This window comes from Ostrinia furnacalis, unplaced genomic scaffold (assembly GCF_004193835.3).
Source record: "Ostrinia furnacalis isolate ACB-3 unplaced genomic scaffold, ASM419383v2 OfSCF4122, whole genome shotgun sequence".
Taxonomy (NCBI): Eukaryota; Metazoa; Arthropoda; class Insecta; order Lepidoptera; family Crambidae; genus Ostrinia; species Ostrinia furnacalis.
The window spans coordinates 661,091-678,213 of record NW_021134361.1 but is presented as its reverse complement, the minus strand read 5'-3'; the positions used below and the strand labels follow the sequence as shown (position 1 = coordinate 678,213).

At 39.9% G+C, this 17,123-nt stretch overlaps 2 protein-coding genes across 2 annotated transcripts; one reads left to right on the top strand and one right to left on the bottom strand.

Moving 5' to 3' along the window:
- The first annotated feature begins 61 nt into the window (after positions 1-61).
- Positions 62-1,925, top strand: Rpn11 (regulatory particle non-ATPase 11). The gene is made up of 4 exons (XM_028312910.1): positions 62-205; positions 320-526; positions 986-1,142; positions 1,285-1,925. Exons 2-4 carry the CDS (start codon positions 349-351, stop codon positions 1,883-1,885), a joined length of 936 nt encoding a protein of 311 aa, XP_028168711.1. The 5' UTR covers positions 62-205; positions 320-348; the 3' UTR covers positions 1,886-1,925.
- On the bottom strand, positions 1,369-16,806 carry LOC114358825 (uncharacterized). Its single transcript, XM_028312886.1, has 18 exons — positions 16,587-16,806; positions 15,229-15,341; positions 12,788-13,027; positions 12,336-12,498; positions 12,124-12,262; positions 11,823-12,035; positions 10,757-10,958; positions 7,435-7,609; positions 5,951-6,136; positions 5,156-5,315; positions 4,926-5,046; positions 4,725-4,856; positions 4,451-4,608; positions 4,122-4,225; positions 3,883-4,014; positions 3,542-3,697; positions 2,447-2,610; positions 1,369-2,247 (listed from the first exon to the last, which is right to left on the bottom strand). The coding sequence occupies exons 1-18, from the start codon at positions 16,804-16,806 to the stop codon at positions 2,059-2,061; spliced, it is 2,967 nt and encodes a 988-aa protein (XP_028168687.1). The 3' UTR covers positions 1,369-2,058.
- Between the last annotated feature and the right edge of the window lie 317 nt (positions 16,807-17,123).

Here is a 17,123-nt window from a genome sequence, read left to right as displayed (position 1 = left end):
TAGGAATGTTCCTAAAAATATTTTTTTTTGAATGCATCCTTAATCATAAACTGAACGCAACCTCAAATGAGCTTGCATTTTCGACGTCAGCTGTCATTAATTTCTATCACCAATGAATACGATTATTCGTTCATTATTTTAGATTTTGCTGATTTGTGTGAAATATTTGGATTTACATGTTGATCTATTGATAAAAATATTAAATGTGAGTCTTATGTTTAGTGAAAATCCATGGCGTTATTCTAATTTCGTGCTAAATTTGATATGAAATGTCATCCGGTTCTGGTGTGTTACAACCCGTATCTTGGCTTTGTTTTAGATTCAAGCGTTTAGAAGTTGAATTGTGAAATGGATCGTCTTCTACGTCTTGGTGGTGGAGTGCCAGGCCTCTCACAGGCTCCTCCTCCCACTGATGCGCCTGTGGTGGACACAGCAGAGCAGGTTTATATCTCATCACTGGCCCTCTTGAAAATGCTGAAGCATGGCCGGGCTGGCGTCCCCATGGAAGTCATGGGTCTAATGTTAGGTAAGGATGTGTATTCTTTTTGATATTTACTAGTTTTGAAATTATAACCTCATTGTGGTTGTTTACATGACAAGCATTATTTTTCATACCAAATATTAAGATTTAGAAGCATTCATCATCAACAGCCCTTTACAGTCCACTGCTGGACTATGAGCCTCCTCCACTATAGTAGAGGGTTTTGCCATAATCCCCACGCTTGGCAGGTGGGTTGGAGATTGCAGTTTAAAAGATTTATGTTTGTCAGAGAGCGCTGCTGCCTGTTCTCTGTTTGATGTGTAGTCCCTAAGTCGCCTCTTACGACACCCGCGGGAAGAGTGACGAATGTATTCTACTCTGCCGTCACCACACGGCAGAAGCATTATTGATTCCATTATTAATAATTAAAATATTTGTTTTAAGTAATTGAGCAAATCAGACTGCTACTCAAGTTTATTTACTATGTGCTTGTTTCAATTCCAGGTGAATTTGTGGATGACTATACTGTGCGGGTGATTGACGTGTTTGCTATGCCTCAGACTGGTACAGGAGTGTCTGTAGAGGCGGTAGACCCCGTCTTCCAAGCTAAGATGTTGGATATGCTGAAACAAACTGGACGCCCTGAAATGGTGGTTGGCTGGTAAGCAATTTGACTGAGCTCAAACATTTTTGTCAAAGTGTCTAATGTTTTGTTAATGAGTTTTGTATTGATTCTGAAATAGCAAAAATGTTTCATGGTTAGTATGTTGACCTATCTACATAACAACCTATATCATTTCCAGGTACCATTCACATCCTGGGTTTGGCTGCTGGTTGTCTGGGGTAGACATAAACACTCAACAGTCATTTGAGGCTCTTTCTGAACGAGCTGTGGCTGTGGTAGTTGACCCTATTCAGTCAGTGAAAGGAAAAGTCGTCATTGATGCATTCCGTCTCATCAATCCCAACATGATGGTCCTTGGGCAGGAACCGAGGCAGACCACTTCAAACTTGGGTCATTTACAAAAGCCTTCCGTTCAAGCTCTCATCCACGGCCTAAACCGCCACTACTACTCAATCAGTATAAACTACAGGAAGAACGAACTGGAGCAGAAAATGTTATTGAATCTACACAAAAAATCCTGGATGGATGGCCTTACTCTCTCAGACTACAAAGAACACTGTTCAATCAACGAGACTACAGTCACAGACATGCTTGACCTGGCTAAAAACTACAACAAAGCCTTAGAAGATGAAGAGAAAATGACTCCTGAACAGTTAGCCATCAAAAACGTTGGCAAGCAAGACCCCAAGAGGCATTTAGAAGAAAAAGTAGATGTTCTCATGTCAAACAACATAGTCCAATCTCTTGGTGCAATGCTCGACACCATGGTGTTCAAATGATCTCGGTGTGAGACATTTAGTAATGTAAAGTGTTAAGACAAGCAACCAATTAAGAATCCAGTTCAGACTTAACTTTTTGGTCACTGAATGTATGATACTTATGTACTAATTTACTTAATTGTACCTATCTATTACAAATAAAAACATTCTGAATTTTTTGTAATGCATATATTTTAATAGAACAGTCTCTGAGGGGCTATTTCCTTACAAATCCTGTCTAATTTCTTCTCAACTGTGGGGTAGTCTTGCATGTTTGCAAAGTCAATATCAAACATTGGCTTGAGATTGGGTTGAGAATTGAAAATATTGTGAATTATACCTTTCACCTTGATAAAAGCTTCATTTGGATTGTCTGTTGTCACCTGGAGAATAACATAAGCATAAAATATAAAATCACAAGACATGCAAATTGTGGAGAACTTATGATTATAATTTGTCGTAAATGACAATGTTTTACTACATATTTTTACAATTACATGTGCATTACTTCTAGTTGTTAGCTACAAGCAAACAGAAATATCATCGTTAAAATAATCATATTCAAGAATTTCACGATAATACCGTGTCCCAAAAAAGTCCGGGTGATTTGCGGTGTATGTCTTCGTATTCATCTCTGATATTAGTAGTGTATGTTTCGCAAGGAACTTGCAAATAGTCTGCTAGCTGCCTTATGATTGATTCAGGGTCATCTACGAGTCGTGGTTCGTACCGGGAACCGACGTCAGCTATGAAACAAAGACGAATACTTATTCATTTAAACAGAAAAATAAAAAATCATCATCATCATTTCAGCCATAGGACGTCCACTGATGAACATAGGCCTCCCCCAATGCCTTTCAATAAAAAATCGCCGTAGCTTATTGAATGATCAAACGAACTTACCAAGTGAAGTTCGATCTAAATTATCCTGTTTTCGCCGAAGAGATTTATTTTACCATGTAGTACCCCTGTACGACAACCCAATCCGCACACAATATTCAGCGTAGTAGTATTAAAAAACAAAAGAGCGGGCAACCCCACCCCTACCACGCTGTGGGCTCGGTGTCCGAGCGGTCTCATTATATTTAGAGAAGAGATGACATTGACGTTTACCTCCAGGGAAGAAGATATAGAAATCTTCGGGTTGGGAGGGACCTTAAATCTCTTCGGCGAAAACAGGATAATTTAGATCGAACTTCACTTGGTAAGTTCGTTTGATCATTAAAAAAATGGCTACTGGTTAACATCGCGCGTTAACTTGGAGCTAAAAATGGGTCAAAGTTACGCGTCGTGTCACAACGCTTATAATAAAAATGTACGAGCACTTGCACAAAATAGTTGTTACAACCAACCTTTTGTTGGGTCTAATTCTCGTCACTACACTGCACAACTTAAAATAATTACGTTTTTTGTCGGTAAAAACGTCCTGGTGACGTCACTTAAGCATTTTTCTTATACTGCGTGCGGTCGTTGCGCGTGCGCACAAAGGAATGAGACCGCTCGGACACCGAGCCCACAGCGTGGTAGGGGTGGGGTTGCCCGCTCTTTTGTTTTTTAATACTACTACGCTGAATATTGTGTGCGGATTGGGTTGTCGTACAGGGGTACTACATGGTAAAATAAATCTCGGAGGCGAAAGCAGGATAATTTTTCATCTATCCCATTATAGGTACTTACACAAATTACGAGTTATACTGCTAGCCTGTAGCAAACCCGTTTCTAACAAGAATGCTAGCCACAGATCTAGGTCGTCTCCAGAGCCAGACGTGGCTGTCCGACGTGATTTCCATGGAACCTTGCCGCTGATGGATCTTGCAGTTCTGTTCTTTTCACCTAAGATGAAAATGTTGGAATGTTAACATAAGCGAGTAGTTGCCTGCAGCCAGTTATTCTAGCTAGCCTAAAAAGTTACAACATTAAGATATTAAGCTTCATCGTGGATAAAAAATAAAGAAAAAATTAAGCGTCGAGATGCAGTTTTCAACGTGCTTGTGGAATAGTCCCCTTGTCGTCGTTACCTTCTTTCTCAGATAAATGCCGTGGTTCGATCAACATTCCGCTGGGGTCTATCTTATCTTCCGCCTCATTTTCTTGCGATGTGAACGTCACCGATTTTGATGATTTAGAACTGTCCGGGACTACCGAAAAACCTTTAAGAAAGTAATAAAATAACATTTACCATAGTAAAGTGGCTATTTTATTATTAGTATTAAAATAACATTTACCATAGTAAAGTAGCTATTTTAATATTGCTTACCTTTCCATGTCGAGGAAGCGTATCTACTAAAGTCGACACTTTTCGGTCTTGAAATACTTGCTGGCTTATCATTTTTAGTTCGGGATGGACGACTATCCGCATGCCTAGAGGAAAATACTTTTTTGAGAACTAAGGGACTCCCCACACTAGCGTGTTTCGACGGTCATTTTCTTGCCTGCTGTAGCGTCAGAAGCCGTGAAGCGTTGCGTAGGCATCGCGTCAACGCTGCGCTGGCGCCGGCAAGATGACGACGCGTTACCTCAAAGCTCGAAAGACGCTAGTGTGGGGAGTCCCTAACTGATCATTATTAAATGCTTATTTATACACACTCCTTTCGAGCGTTTCGCTCTTGGTAGGAGTTCTGGCCATTAGCGTAGCTGTTGTACTCGTCGGTGCCCTGCGACTCCTTATACAGGGAGTAGAGGCTGGGTTCCATTTGACTCGTTTCCCGAGCGTCCTTACACGCATCGTCTATTGAAGTTGTGCTCTATAAAAATATATTAAAGGAACAAATTGGAAATACTTAACTGGTAGACTCAAATAATTTTCTCAAAATATCTTAAATTGTGTTAAAGGAAGGACATACAGTGAGATTTAACTTACAGAGGCTAGTAATGTAATCATGTTAAATCCCCTGGCGTACGCCTTGGCAGCTTGGCGGGCTTCGCTGTCCATCATGAGGGAGCACTCCGACTCTATCACAAACTCACTCTTCTCCTTTTCCTCTGGCAGATACTGTAAAATACAACTAAAAGTAAGTAGCTGTCTAGATTCAGTTAAAGAAGACACAATAAAATAAAATACCAGTAAAATTTCGTTAAGGATTCCTGTTATAATGATACGCCCAGAAAGCAGAACTTGTAGAGTGGACCTCTCCAATGGCGGTTCTAAAGACATTCTATGTTCGTTGTTTATATTCCGGATCCTAGAAATAAAAATGTAGCTTATAAGTAATCTTGTTTAAGATCAAAAATCTAGGGTACTGTAAACATGATTGTATTTTTAAAATAATTTATTATAACTTAGTGCCCTACGTTTTCAGTTCCTTCTGTTTTATGAGAAGCAATCGTTTGTCCAGGCGGGTGACGAGAATTAAATACGGCCTGAGACCGCGAGACTTCAGCATTAGTGCTCCAATTAGGTCCATGCACACAACTTTTACTTTGCCTTCGTTGATGAAAGCTTCTTCGCGGCCTGAAAAAAATATGGTAGAGTTATGTTTAGGTAGACATTAAGTTCACATAATCAGCTCTCTCTATCTCAGAATAAAATATAATGTTAAATAACACTATTATTTCTTGATTTTCATACTCAGTATGAGTAAAGCATTGTTGTAGACTAGTTTTAAAAACGGAATTACTAAAAAACTTGCGCTCACGGCCTGGAAACATCTGTGGCAGTTGGGAAGTTTGTGATTGCGCGACCACTTGTGAAGAGTTTTATACACATTATTCAGTTTCGCTACCGCGGCACCGTAGTATAGGTACCCATGCCATGCCAGTACGAAAATAATAGTTCGTAGATGTAAGTATGGCGTAAAAGTGCAAAGTAGGTAGGTTATAATGGTGTAGAGACGTGATCAAAGCTCGATTCAAAAATTAGGAAAATTGCGAAACATATTCAGCGACAGATCACAAAATAATAACAATTTCGTACATTTTTAATTCAAATCAAACAGCTAAACTTAAATCGCCAAAAGAAAGTCGAAGCTTGGAAAAGTTAACTGAAATGTACAATTTCTTTTCAGAGTAAACTTCATGTTGTTTTCGGTAGAAACGAACAATACAAGTCTAGTCAACCTAGCGACAAATACGATTTGAAGCTTTTACTTAGCCCGTAAGACTCCCCGTCCATCTCACTGTAAGTTAGAAAATCTCCGGCTAACAACATGTCGTCGAACTTGCTCCTCGATACTTCCCTGTAGCGATTCGGGAAGTGGTAGGGTGCTGTAGTGTGTAAGTAGCCCAGTTCAATGTGTGCGCTACATTCTTCCACCAGACGCCGGGCTAGGGTTCCTAGAATGAAAAACAATTGAAAACTCCAACTTAAGTTTGTTCATGATGACTGTACATTTAAACTAACAATCGGTTAATTAAACACAATCGTATAACAATGGGCTGGAACAGCATAGTTCCCAAGTGGCAAAGTGTTGCTATTGTTTCTAGATGATCAATAGTTTCAGACCAATTATTGAGCTTGATATCTGCCATTTGAACTAAGTAAGGTAATTTTAACATATTCAGGAGAAGTCGTTATGAGATTTGTTTGAACTTGCTTGTTACTACATGATAATATACTCTATCAAGATACTTATAATATGCATTTTATGTAAGAAATATGCCTAGTGTATTATTGCAGCCTGTGTCTGATGCAGACAGAAGTAAGTACCTACGTCATAGAAACTTTATGCAGTGTTCCTTCAAGTTTAAGACAGTTGCTCACTGTAAGACTTAAAGTATCTAAGCTAGAGCATAACTTTACTCAACTAGATGAGCGAGAAGGTCAAAGTGAACTTTCATCGCGATTGGTAATGACCAATCAAGAGCAATGGCTCTTCAGCATTCCAAGTCTCTCTGAACTTACGAAGCTTATCTTCTCTGACGTCATCACAAGTCGATAATCTTTTAGGCAGGGTTGCACCATCTTACTTTAACTTTAATAAACGTCAAAAGTCTGTCAACGCGAGCTCGAGAGAGGTGAGTCATGAGCCAGAGACAGCTGCTCGATGTAGAGCAGCCTCAGTAGCTCTCCTTTGATGTCATCACGAGTCGATAGTCATGTAGAAAATAACCTTACCTTTGCTGACGGCTTCACACCCGACCAGAACCACCAGTGGTATCTCAGCGGGGGGCGTGTGGGACGTGAGCCCGAGACAGCTGTCTCAAAGAACAGTCTCAGAACCTCTCTTTCGTTGACGTCACCACTAGTTGATAGTCACATAAGATTAACCGTACCTTTGCCAACGGCTTCACACCCGACCAGAACCACCAGTGGTATCTCAGTGGTGTCAGCAGGTGGCGTGTGGGGCGACACGTGGGCCCGAGACAGCTGCTCGATGTAGAGCAGTCTCAGCAGTTCTTATTTTCGTTGACGTCATCACAAGTAGATAGTCATGTAGAAATAACCTTACCTTTGCCAACGGCTTCACACCCGACAAGAACCACCAGTGGTATCTCAGTGGTGTCAGCAGGGGGTGTGTGGGGCGACACGTGAGCCCGAGACAGCTGTTCGAAGTAGAACATTCTCAGAAGCTCTCCTCCGTTGACGTCATTACAAGTACATAGATAGTCAGGTAAGGACTATTTAAAGATACCTTTGCCGACAGCTTCACATCCGACCAGAACCACCAGTGGTATCTCAGTGGTGTCAGCGGGAGGCGTATGGGGCGACACGTGAGCCCGAGAGAGCTGCTCGATATAGAGCAGCCTCAGCAGACGGCGGGTGGCAAATGTGTTGATGTCGGGTGTCATGTCCATTTTGTAGCTTCTCTGAAATAATGTGGGAACACAAATGTTATAAGTTGGTGATAGGTACTTTTGATTATCCGTTTTAGTTAAAAGTAAGAAACAAAAAGAATAGGTTGATTATTGAGTATTGTTTTGGGCCCTATCTAGAAAAAATATATTGGCATGCTTTTGAAATGTACGTCAATTGGCACAGCATACATTTAAAAAGCTTTTCAAAATAAACATTAACATTTCAAAATTGTCTAGATAGATAGATCCTATTACTTAGGTTTAGATTAGATAAACCACAACCTTAGACCTTGCAAAGCCTTAAACCTTAGAGATGCAAAGTTATTTCGATGCTTGGTATATTCTGTATTAAACTAAATTTAGCAACAACTTAATAAGTATCCATTAAATGCTCCAAGGTAATAGCTCCCCCGAGATCGTTCGAACCTAACTTACAACCTAATTTGCCTTATTAGTGATTAGCTTGTAAGTTAATTATTAGTATGCAAACTGGCGGCGGTGCAATGTTTCGAGTTTGTTAGTGATAGTTTGCTGTAATCTGTTTAAACAATGCGAGGAGACGATAGGCAAGGAAAAGGTAGAGCTTTAACACAATGATGGTGGATTTTATTTAAATCATTTATGAACTATGAGGAATCATTTAGTGATGGCTCAAAATTTCCAATTTACTTAATTACGCAATTAAGCTTTGAAAGCTCAACCAAATCGTATGAATGGAAGTAAATACCTACTTAAGTAATTTTGTTTGAACCATAAACATAAGGCAAAACTTATCGTAACAAATCCAAATAATACCAATACGTCCAATACGTACCAATAATATTATGGAAAATAAAAAAAAATATGGAAAATTCGCTATGGTGTTATTTTCGCAATATCAGACGATCGCTATGCTGTGCCAGTTGTTACGTAAAGTTTTCATGCATTAGTAGCCCAGTCAAAATAGACATGAACCCTGCAATAATTCGCATACAGCTGAAAATTGGTACGAATGTTCGGAGAACTATTATGAATTAACTGTGAAAAGTCCCCATCGATCCGACATGTGCTAAAAAAAAAAATTCAAGGTCAAACTTAAAAAATACGGGATTTTGAGATTTTCAGCCAAACGGTAAGTTTTATCACAAAAATATGTATGACAAGGTTTAAGACCATACAATTATCTATCAAAATTGTCTATACACTTTCTCCTAAGAGTCAGCGTTTCTGAGATTCGATGATCCGAAGAGTCAAAAAAGTGTTTTCTTTATAACGGTCTTACACATAAATCCAATGTGATATCGCCTCGTGCCACGACTCAGCATTGTATCATGATGTGTTGTCGACGTCGAATATAAAATGATCCACCTCAATGTCGTTTGTCATCTTTAATTGTCGAAAAATGTTTGCAACTTAGACGAAGGACTGCACCGTGAGTTTCTAAGATACGAAGTTTTCGTGTCTATTATGTTTAAGAGCTCTTATATGCACACGTCACTACTCTACTTGTAACTCTATGGTCACTCTTTTAGCCCAGTCAAGTCAGAAAATCCAGGTTATAATAATTCGCATAGAGCTGAAAATTTGTGTGAATGTTGAGAACACCATCCTTAATGAAATGTCAAAAGTCCCCAACGATCCGTCATTTGAAAAAAAAAATTACGAAGTCCAAGTTTTTTGCATTTTTTCACCAAACAGTAAACTTATCATAAGAAATGATAAGAAATAGTAGTAGATCATAAAATTATCTATTAAAATTGTCTTTGCCCGCTTTTCCTAAGAGTCACCGTTTATGTGGTAACGATGCAAAAAGTTGGAGAATTCGCATTCTGTTAACTACTCCACAAGTCCACAACTTCAACTCTATTAAAATAGTTTTGAATTAAACAGGATAACAAATACATCTTAAAAAAAGCCTACTGGGGAAACCTGGTAAAAAAAATGCGCCAAACAACCCTCATAGGTGTTGTGGAAACATGTGCATATAACGAGAACATCTTAATTAACTTTTTGAATCGTCCTACCTCATAATCGGTGACTCTTAGGAAAAAGGGGTGAAGACAATTTTAATAGATAATTTTATGATCTACTATTATTTCTTATCTTTTTTTATGATAAGTTTACTACTTAGCCTAAAAATGCAAAAAACTTGGGACTTCGAAAACTTTTTTTTTAAATGACGGATCGTCGGGGACTTTTGACATTTCATTTAGGATGGTGTTCTTAACATTCACACAAATTTTCAGCTCTATGTGAATTATTATAACCTGGATTGTCTAACTTGGTCGGGCTAAAAGAGTGACCATAGAGTTATAAGTAGAGTAGTGACGTGTGCATATAAGAGCTCTTAAACATAATAGACACGAAATCTTCGTATCTTAGAAACTCACGGTGCAGTCCTTCGTCTAAGTTGCAAACATTTTTCGACAATTAAAGATGACAAACGACATTGAGGTGGATCATTTTATATTCGACGTCGACAACACATCATGATACAATGCTGAGTCGTGGCACGAGGCGATATCAAATTGGATTTATGTGTAAGACCGTTATGAAGATAACACTTTTTTGACTCTTCGGATCATCGAATCTCAGAAACGCTGACTCTTAAGAGAAAGTGTATAGACAATTTTGATAGATAATTGTATGGTCTTAAACCTTGTCATACATATTTTTGTGATAAAACTTACCGTTTGGCTGAAAATCTCAAAAACCCGTTTTTTATTAAGTTTGACCTTGAATTTTTTTTTAGCACATGTCGGATCGATGGGGACTTTTCACAGTTAATTCATAATAGTGCTCCTAACATTCGTACCAATTTTCAGCTGTATGCGAATTATTGCAGGGTTCATGTCTAATTTGACTGGACTATAGGGGAGAGGTTTTGCTACAAAAATGCAGTCTTGAGTAGACTGTTGTCTTTCGTAGCTCACTTGCACAACAGGATCAAGTTCCTCAGCGTCCAAGCTGAGCAGTATCGGGAAGGTGTTGATGACGACATCCTTGTAGCCCGGCGTGGCGCAGATGGGGTTGGCGCGCAGGTCGATGACGATGAGGCGCCGCATCTGACGCATGTACACCGCCAGCTCTAGGAGCATGCTGAGCCGGTTGTTACGAGCGTGAAGTTCCTATGCAATAGGGGTGGTTATGCTACAAAAATGTAGTCTATACGTAGCTCACTTGTACAACAGGGTCAAGTTCCTCAGCGTCCAAGCTGAGCAGTATCGGGAAGGTGTTGATGACGACATCCTTGTAGCCCGGCGTGGCGCAGATGGGGTTGGCTCGCAGGTCGATGACGATGAGGCGCCGCATCTGACGCATGTACACCGCCAGCTCTAGCAGCATGCTGAGCCGGTTGTTACGCGCGTGAAGTTCTCGCAGTCTGTAAATCAAATATCACCTTATGGCTTGGCAATAAGGGCTGACAGTTTAATACATAAAGCAAACATATTTTTCACTTTTTTAGCTTCGCCCGCGTTTTATATTTCGGTCTATCTCAAAAAGTCTTCATTACCTGCGAATGCTTCTTTCCAATAACCAAAATAAAAACTATTCTATGTTTTCCCTGGATCTCAAACTACTAAATTTCATCTAAATTGGTTCAACGTTATGAGGGTGAAAGAGTGACAAAAACCATCTATCCTCATAAACTTTTCACTTTTATAATAGGTATTAGTAGAATAGGATAGCAGGATGTACTTATTTCTACCTAAATTCATGCAGTCAATAAGCGTTATGCTTCTGTCGAGAGCTGTATTCGTCGCAAAGGCATTTCCTGTGCGCCTGTAATAATTTAGGGATGACGTGCCTTTGTAGGTATGTCAGCAGAGGCAACACATCCAATTTGGGTGACTCTGCCGTGCTATTATACGCGTTATTGGATCCGATGTGTGTCCTTTGCGAGTATTGAGAGTAGGCATCATATGGGTAAGCTGAAAGCTCACTCCATCATAGATTGCAAATGCACTCCTCAGTCCTCGAGCGAGATTGTTATCAAAAGCAAGCCTATACAAACTACATTAAGTGTAGGCACACACTAGGCGACACGTGACAGCGACAGCTCGGCGACTAGACGCGACGAAAGGCTGCGGCCGACAATTTCATATATTTTGTTCATAGCGACTATGAGACGCTCAGTGTGTGAAACACTGAGCCGCAACCTGTCGTCGCGTCCAGTCACCGAACTGTCACTGTCGCGTGTCGTCTAGTGTGCCCCTGTACTAAAAAGATATTGAACGGGACTTGCCTGGTGCATCCCGAGAATATCTTCATCGAAGTCAAGTTATTCTCGTTCAGATTTAAATATTCAAGGTGTAACAGCGTCCAAAGGCCGGTCGATGAACCAATTTCGAAACTGGAAATGTTGTTGTAGGAAACATCCAGCCATAGCAAACGAAGGTCATTCAGATTTTCTAGACGCTGAATATGGTTGAACGACAAATCCAACCGACGTAGATATCTGAGAAAATATTATACAATTCATTCATGCTTATTTCAGAATGAAATTTTCTGCTGAAAAGCTGTAGCAGCAAAACTTTCCTTTATACCTCAAGCTTTCAAGTCCGCTGATATTTTTTATATTGTTGTGAGATAAATCTAGTATCGTAATAGACCAAAACATTGTTAGATCTCTTATTTTCTTCACAGAGTTAAATTTATAATGCACCTCAGTTAAGAACCACTGAGCTGAAATAAAAATGTAGTTAATAAAATGCGAGAAGCGTAATAAAGCGTTGTCGAAATATGATAAAGATTTTACGAGTGTCGTATTCCAAGACTGTGTTGAGTCTGTTGAAGGCAACGGAGAGAAATTGTAGGTAGAGGAGATGGGAGAGCACGCTCAGTTCGGTAAGCAGATTAGAGGATAAGTCCAGGTATACCAAGTACTTGTAGTGTTGGAGTATGTCTATGTTGATTAAATGCTGAAAATAAAAAATAATCGATAGAATATTTATTAACTTTTTGCACTTAAGTATTGTACAGTGGCGGAATTAAAGCCGGGTGGAATTCTCTACCAGGCAACCACAGAATAGTAGGTAAGCTTTTTAAAAAGATACAATAGTAACAAGCGAAGGTACACGGACAATAACAGCAGCTTTTACCGTCACAATACTGTGGGGTCTTACAAACGGTAACAATGAAAATCCTACGTGAGTTCTTTAATACGCTTAACTTTAGAATTTGATAGCGTAAATATTTTTATCCCTTTACCTTTGAAGAAAGATCCAGCTTAATGTACACATAGTCCCCTAAAATAGGTGTTCGTTTTAGGTAAGAGAGGCAAGCAGTGACCATATCTCTGGTCAGAACTCCGCCCACAAGTTCTGGCACGTCTTCGATGTTGCGTATGCGCACCACAGGAGAGTACACGTCAGCGTATATTTCGGGGAAATTATAGAAACAGCCCCACAGTTGGTCTTCGTTCATTAGAGGCGTGATGTTGACAGGGAACTGGAAAAGCAAATCTCGTTTTTCAAACTGGATTTTTTATAATCAAATTACGTATAAAATACTTATTACAAGATACAATTCTTAGATCAGTTAAGCAATTGCAAGATATCATTACATTTTTGTTCTAAAATTAACTCGTATACATACAGATTCCACAGCGTTAAGGCCGCCGTCTGTAAGTACTTCATCAAAAATTCAGATATATTCCTAATAATTTATTATTTGCTCTTTACAAATCCGTAGCGCGTCGTCTTCAGTTAGTATCATAAATTGGAGTCGAGTGAAAAATGCTGAATAAGGTTGTGTCATGGTTTTAATAAGGCAAAGTCACGGGGTGAAGCTCGGAGACGAGGCGATGTTTCTGTGCTATATTTTGGCCCTCCTTAAAAGATGTTTAGGACCGTTTCCGTACCTGTCGCGTTGCTCTCGACGGGAATGTTGACGAAAATATTTCATAATAAAGTTTACATTCATGAATATTTCATTCGTGTAAACTTGGCGCGGAACAGCTTTTGGTTTACTCTGGCAAACTTGTGAAGAATTTAATAATATTTTAATGTGCAGTGCGAACTTTGACGGAAACCTTAATGACATTATTTTGTATTGTAAATCATTAGAGATCTCAATTATCCTGCTTTCGCCTCCGAGATTTATTTTACCATGTAGTACCCCTGTACGACAACCCAATCCGCACACAATATTCAGCGTAGTAGTAGTAAAAAACAAAAGAGCGGGCAACCCCACCCCTACCACGCTGTGGGCTCGGTGTCCGAGCGGTCTCATTCCTTTGTGCGCACGCGCAACGACCGCACGCAGTATAAGAAAAATGCTTAAGTGACGTCACCAGGACGTTTTTACCGACAAAAAACGTAATTATTTTAAGTTGTGCAGTGTAGTGACGAGAATTAGACCCAACACAAGGTTGGTTTTAACAACTATTTTGTGCAAGTGCTCGTACATTTTTATTATAAGCGTTGTGACACGACGCGTAACTTTGACCCATTTTTAGCTCCAAGTTAACGCGCGATGTTAACCAGTAGCCATTTTTTAAAAAAATGGCTACTGGTTAACATCGCGCGTTAACTTGGAGCTAAAAATGGGTCAAAGTTACGCGTCGTGTCACAACGCTTATAATAAAAATGTACGAGCACTTGCACAAAATAGTTGTTACAACCAACCTTTTGTTGGGTCTAATTCTCGTCACTACACTGCACAACTTAAAATAATTACGTTTTTTGTCGGTAAAAACGTCCTGGTGACGTCACTTAAGCATTTTTCTTATACTGCGTGCGGTCGTTGCGCGTGCGCACAAAGGAATGAGACCGCTCGGACACCGAGCCCACAGCGTGGTAGGGGTGGGGTTGCCCGCTCTTTTGTTTTTTAATACTACTACGCTGAAGATTGTGTGCTGATTGGGTTGTCGTACAGGGGTACTACATGGTAAAATAAATCTCGGAGGCGAAAGCAGGATAATTTTTAATCTATACTTATAATAAATCTGTAGAGAGGTCAATTCTGTACATGAAATATATTTTCAAAATAACTATCAGGGGTCACCCCCTTAGTGATCGATACTGATGCCAAAAATGCAATCAGTAAAATTTTTGTGTCTGTCTGTCTGTCTGTCTGTATGTTCCTTATAGAAACAAAAACTACTCGACGGATTTTAACGAAACTTGGTACAATTATTCTTCATACTCCTGGGCAGGTTATAGTATACTTAGGAATTCCCACGGGAACGGGAATTAGCGGGAAAATCCTTTTGTATGAAAAATCTAAACCGCTTAAGTTAGACGCTTGAAAGGCATGCAGGTACCTTAGTAAATTTAAAGCTTAGTTACAACAGGATATTGCAAAATTCCCATGGGAACGGGAGTTAGCGGGAAAAACGTGAAGGGCCCTCACCTGCTCCGCAAAGAGATCCTAGTTGCTCCGTATGTTTTGTATAATTTATCAAAGAGCAAAATGATTTGTGAAGTGCGACGAAATCGCCATCGGTCATTATCAGCGGTTTTATACCTGTCCCCGCGCCCATGGAAATGAAGGGCCCTCACCTGCTCCGCAAAGAGATCCTAGTTGCACCGTATGTTTTGTATAATTTATCAAAGAGCAAAATGATTTGTGAAGTGCGACGAAATCGCCTGGTCATTATCAGCGGTTTTATACGTGTCCCCGCGTGCGATTCCGTGAAGGGCCCTCACCTGCTCCGCAAAGAGATCCTCGTCGCTCTTGTTGCGCAGCTCGGTGGGCACGAAGCATTGTATCGAGTATTCCTTTGCCGGTATCCCGATGGTGCGCCGCCGAATGCTGTCACCTGAAATACATTTCAATTAAAAAAGGTTTTTTTGTTTGAATTCCACCTATACACCAATTTATTTAACACGAAGGATTATGGAACACTGGTATTAAATTTCGATACGGGTATTATTTTTTTTTTAAATTAAAAACGTTCGCGGAACTCTGATGTTATGTGTGTGTAGTGGAATTTGAAGTTGTGTGAATGTTTATTTTACGAGTAACTAAGTCGATGTAAATCGGACTAATGACATTTTTGTTGAAAAATTCCATCCATTGCAATTAAGATTAAGAATTATGAATCAAGCATTTTTTTCGCAGTTTTTGTCATTTGGCGGCTTCTGGCGTCGAGACCTCGATAGTATCTAGTTTCAATTCCCCGCTTATTTCGCTGAATACTTTACTCCGGCTTAATGCAGACTTGAATCAACCTGGTAACGTGACAAGGAAGATGGTTCCGAGATGGCTCCTTTTAGCGGAAACAATAAGATCTAATAACTCATAGACAACGGTCGCATGAGACCGCGGAAACAATTGATTTCTATTGTGTTTCGATTCGCTGGTGCTTGAAGGGTTAACAATGAAATAGCTGTCTCATAAACTTGGCTAAGCATGCGTGACGAAGGTGTGTATTTCAGAGGACACAAGTGCATTTTGTCCACATTACCTACTCATAATGGCTATAATCCTTGAGGGATTACACCATGACAGTCCCTCGCTGGTGACCATTAATATGTGTCTGCTTGTTCTTAGACAAGGCTTACATTTAATACGCAGGTTCACAGATAATTTTACACTGCGTTTGTGGCGAAATGTTTGAAGTAGGTCACTATTTTTGTAACAGACTAGCTGTTGCTCGCGACTTCGTCCACCTAATTATTTCAGTAAGTACTCTATTTCCAAATATGGATATTTACTAAGATTCCATAAGCATTTACTCGAGGATCTACGATTTTATAAGTCGTCATAATGTCCAGGATGGGAAGACAGGTAGTGATCAGGGACACTTCAGCCGAAGTATAACGGACAGGCTTAATTCCTACCCTCAACCCACTTATTCTGGTCAACGACACTGCAGACACCACTTGCCAGTGCTATGTTTGACATTACCCGAGGTTATAATGTCCAGGGGCTGGGAAGACAGGTAGTGATCAGGGACACTTCAGCCGAAGTATAACGGACAGGCTTAATTCCTACCCTCAACCCACTTATTCTGGTCAACGACACTGCAGACACCATTTGCCAGTGCTATGTTTGACATTACCTGAGGTTATAATGTCCAGAGGCTGGGAAGACAGGTAGTTGATCAGCGATACTTCAGCCCAAGTACGGAGCAGGCTTCCTACCCTCAACCCACTCATCCTGGTCAACGACACCGCGGACACCTCAGCCTCTTCAGAAATCGGCTCGTCTACCACCTCACTTTGTGTCGCTTTGGCTTCCATCTGATTTTTGCTAACAGCTGACGTTATTTTTCTCGACATTTTGTCAAAAATCACAATTTTTCCTCTAATATTAGCGCAAACCAGCTGAGGCTGCCGACACAAGGAAGCTTTTTGACAAATCTAATGTCACAATGGCACTGACGACGTTTGTCCGTTTAATCAATCAACCAAATAGGTAGGAAGGAATTTAATTAAAAAAAGTTTTTAATCAATTTCGTCACTTTTTGTTTTTGTTAGGATAATAAAGTATGTATTGTTTAAGTAAAGTTATACTTTAACAATATCAATAGCCCTGTCAGCAAAAGCTCATGCTCATTATTTAAGTAAAAGTCATAAGGAAAAGAAATGGGTATAAT

Excerpts from the sequence above, each read along its gene's own strand:
- Rpn11 (XM_028312910.1), top strand. The coding sequence starts at position 349 with ATGGATCGTCTTCTACGTCTTGGTGGTGGAGTGCCAGGCCTCTCACAG. Across the intron at positions 527-985 it reads AGTCATGGGTCTAATGTTAG|GTGAATTTGTGGATGACTAT; the intron begins GTAAGGATGTGT and ends TTTCAATTCCAG. Across the intron at positions 1,143-1,284 it reads CCTGAAATGGTGGTTGGCTG|GTACCATTCACATCCTGGGT; the intron begins GTAAGCAATTTG and ends TATCATTTCCAG.
- LOC114358825 (XM_028312886.1), bottom strand. The coding sequence starts at position 16,806 with ATGTCGAGAAAAATAACGTCAGCTGTTAGCAAAAATCAGATGGAAGCC. Across the intron at positions 13,028-15,228 it reads AGGATCTCTTTGCGGAGCAG|TTCCCTGTCAACATCACGCC; the intron begins GTGAGGGCCCTT and ends TTGCTTTTCCAG. Across the intron at positions 7,610-10,756 it reads AACTTGACCCTGTTGTACAA|AGAAGCTACAAAATGGACAT; the intron begins GTGAGCTACGTA and ends ACATTATTTCAG.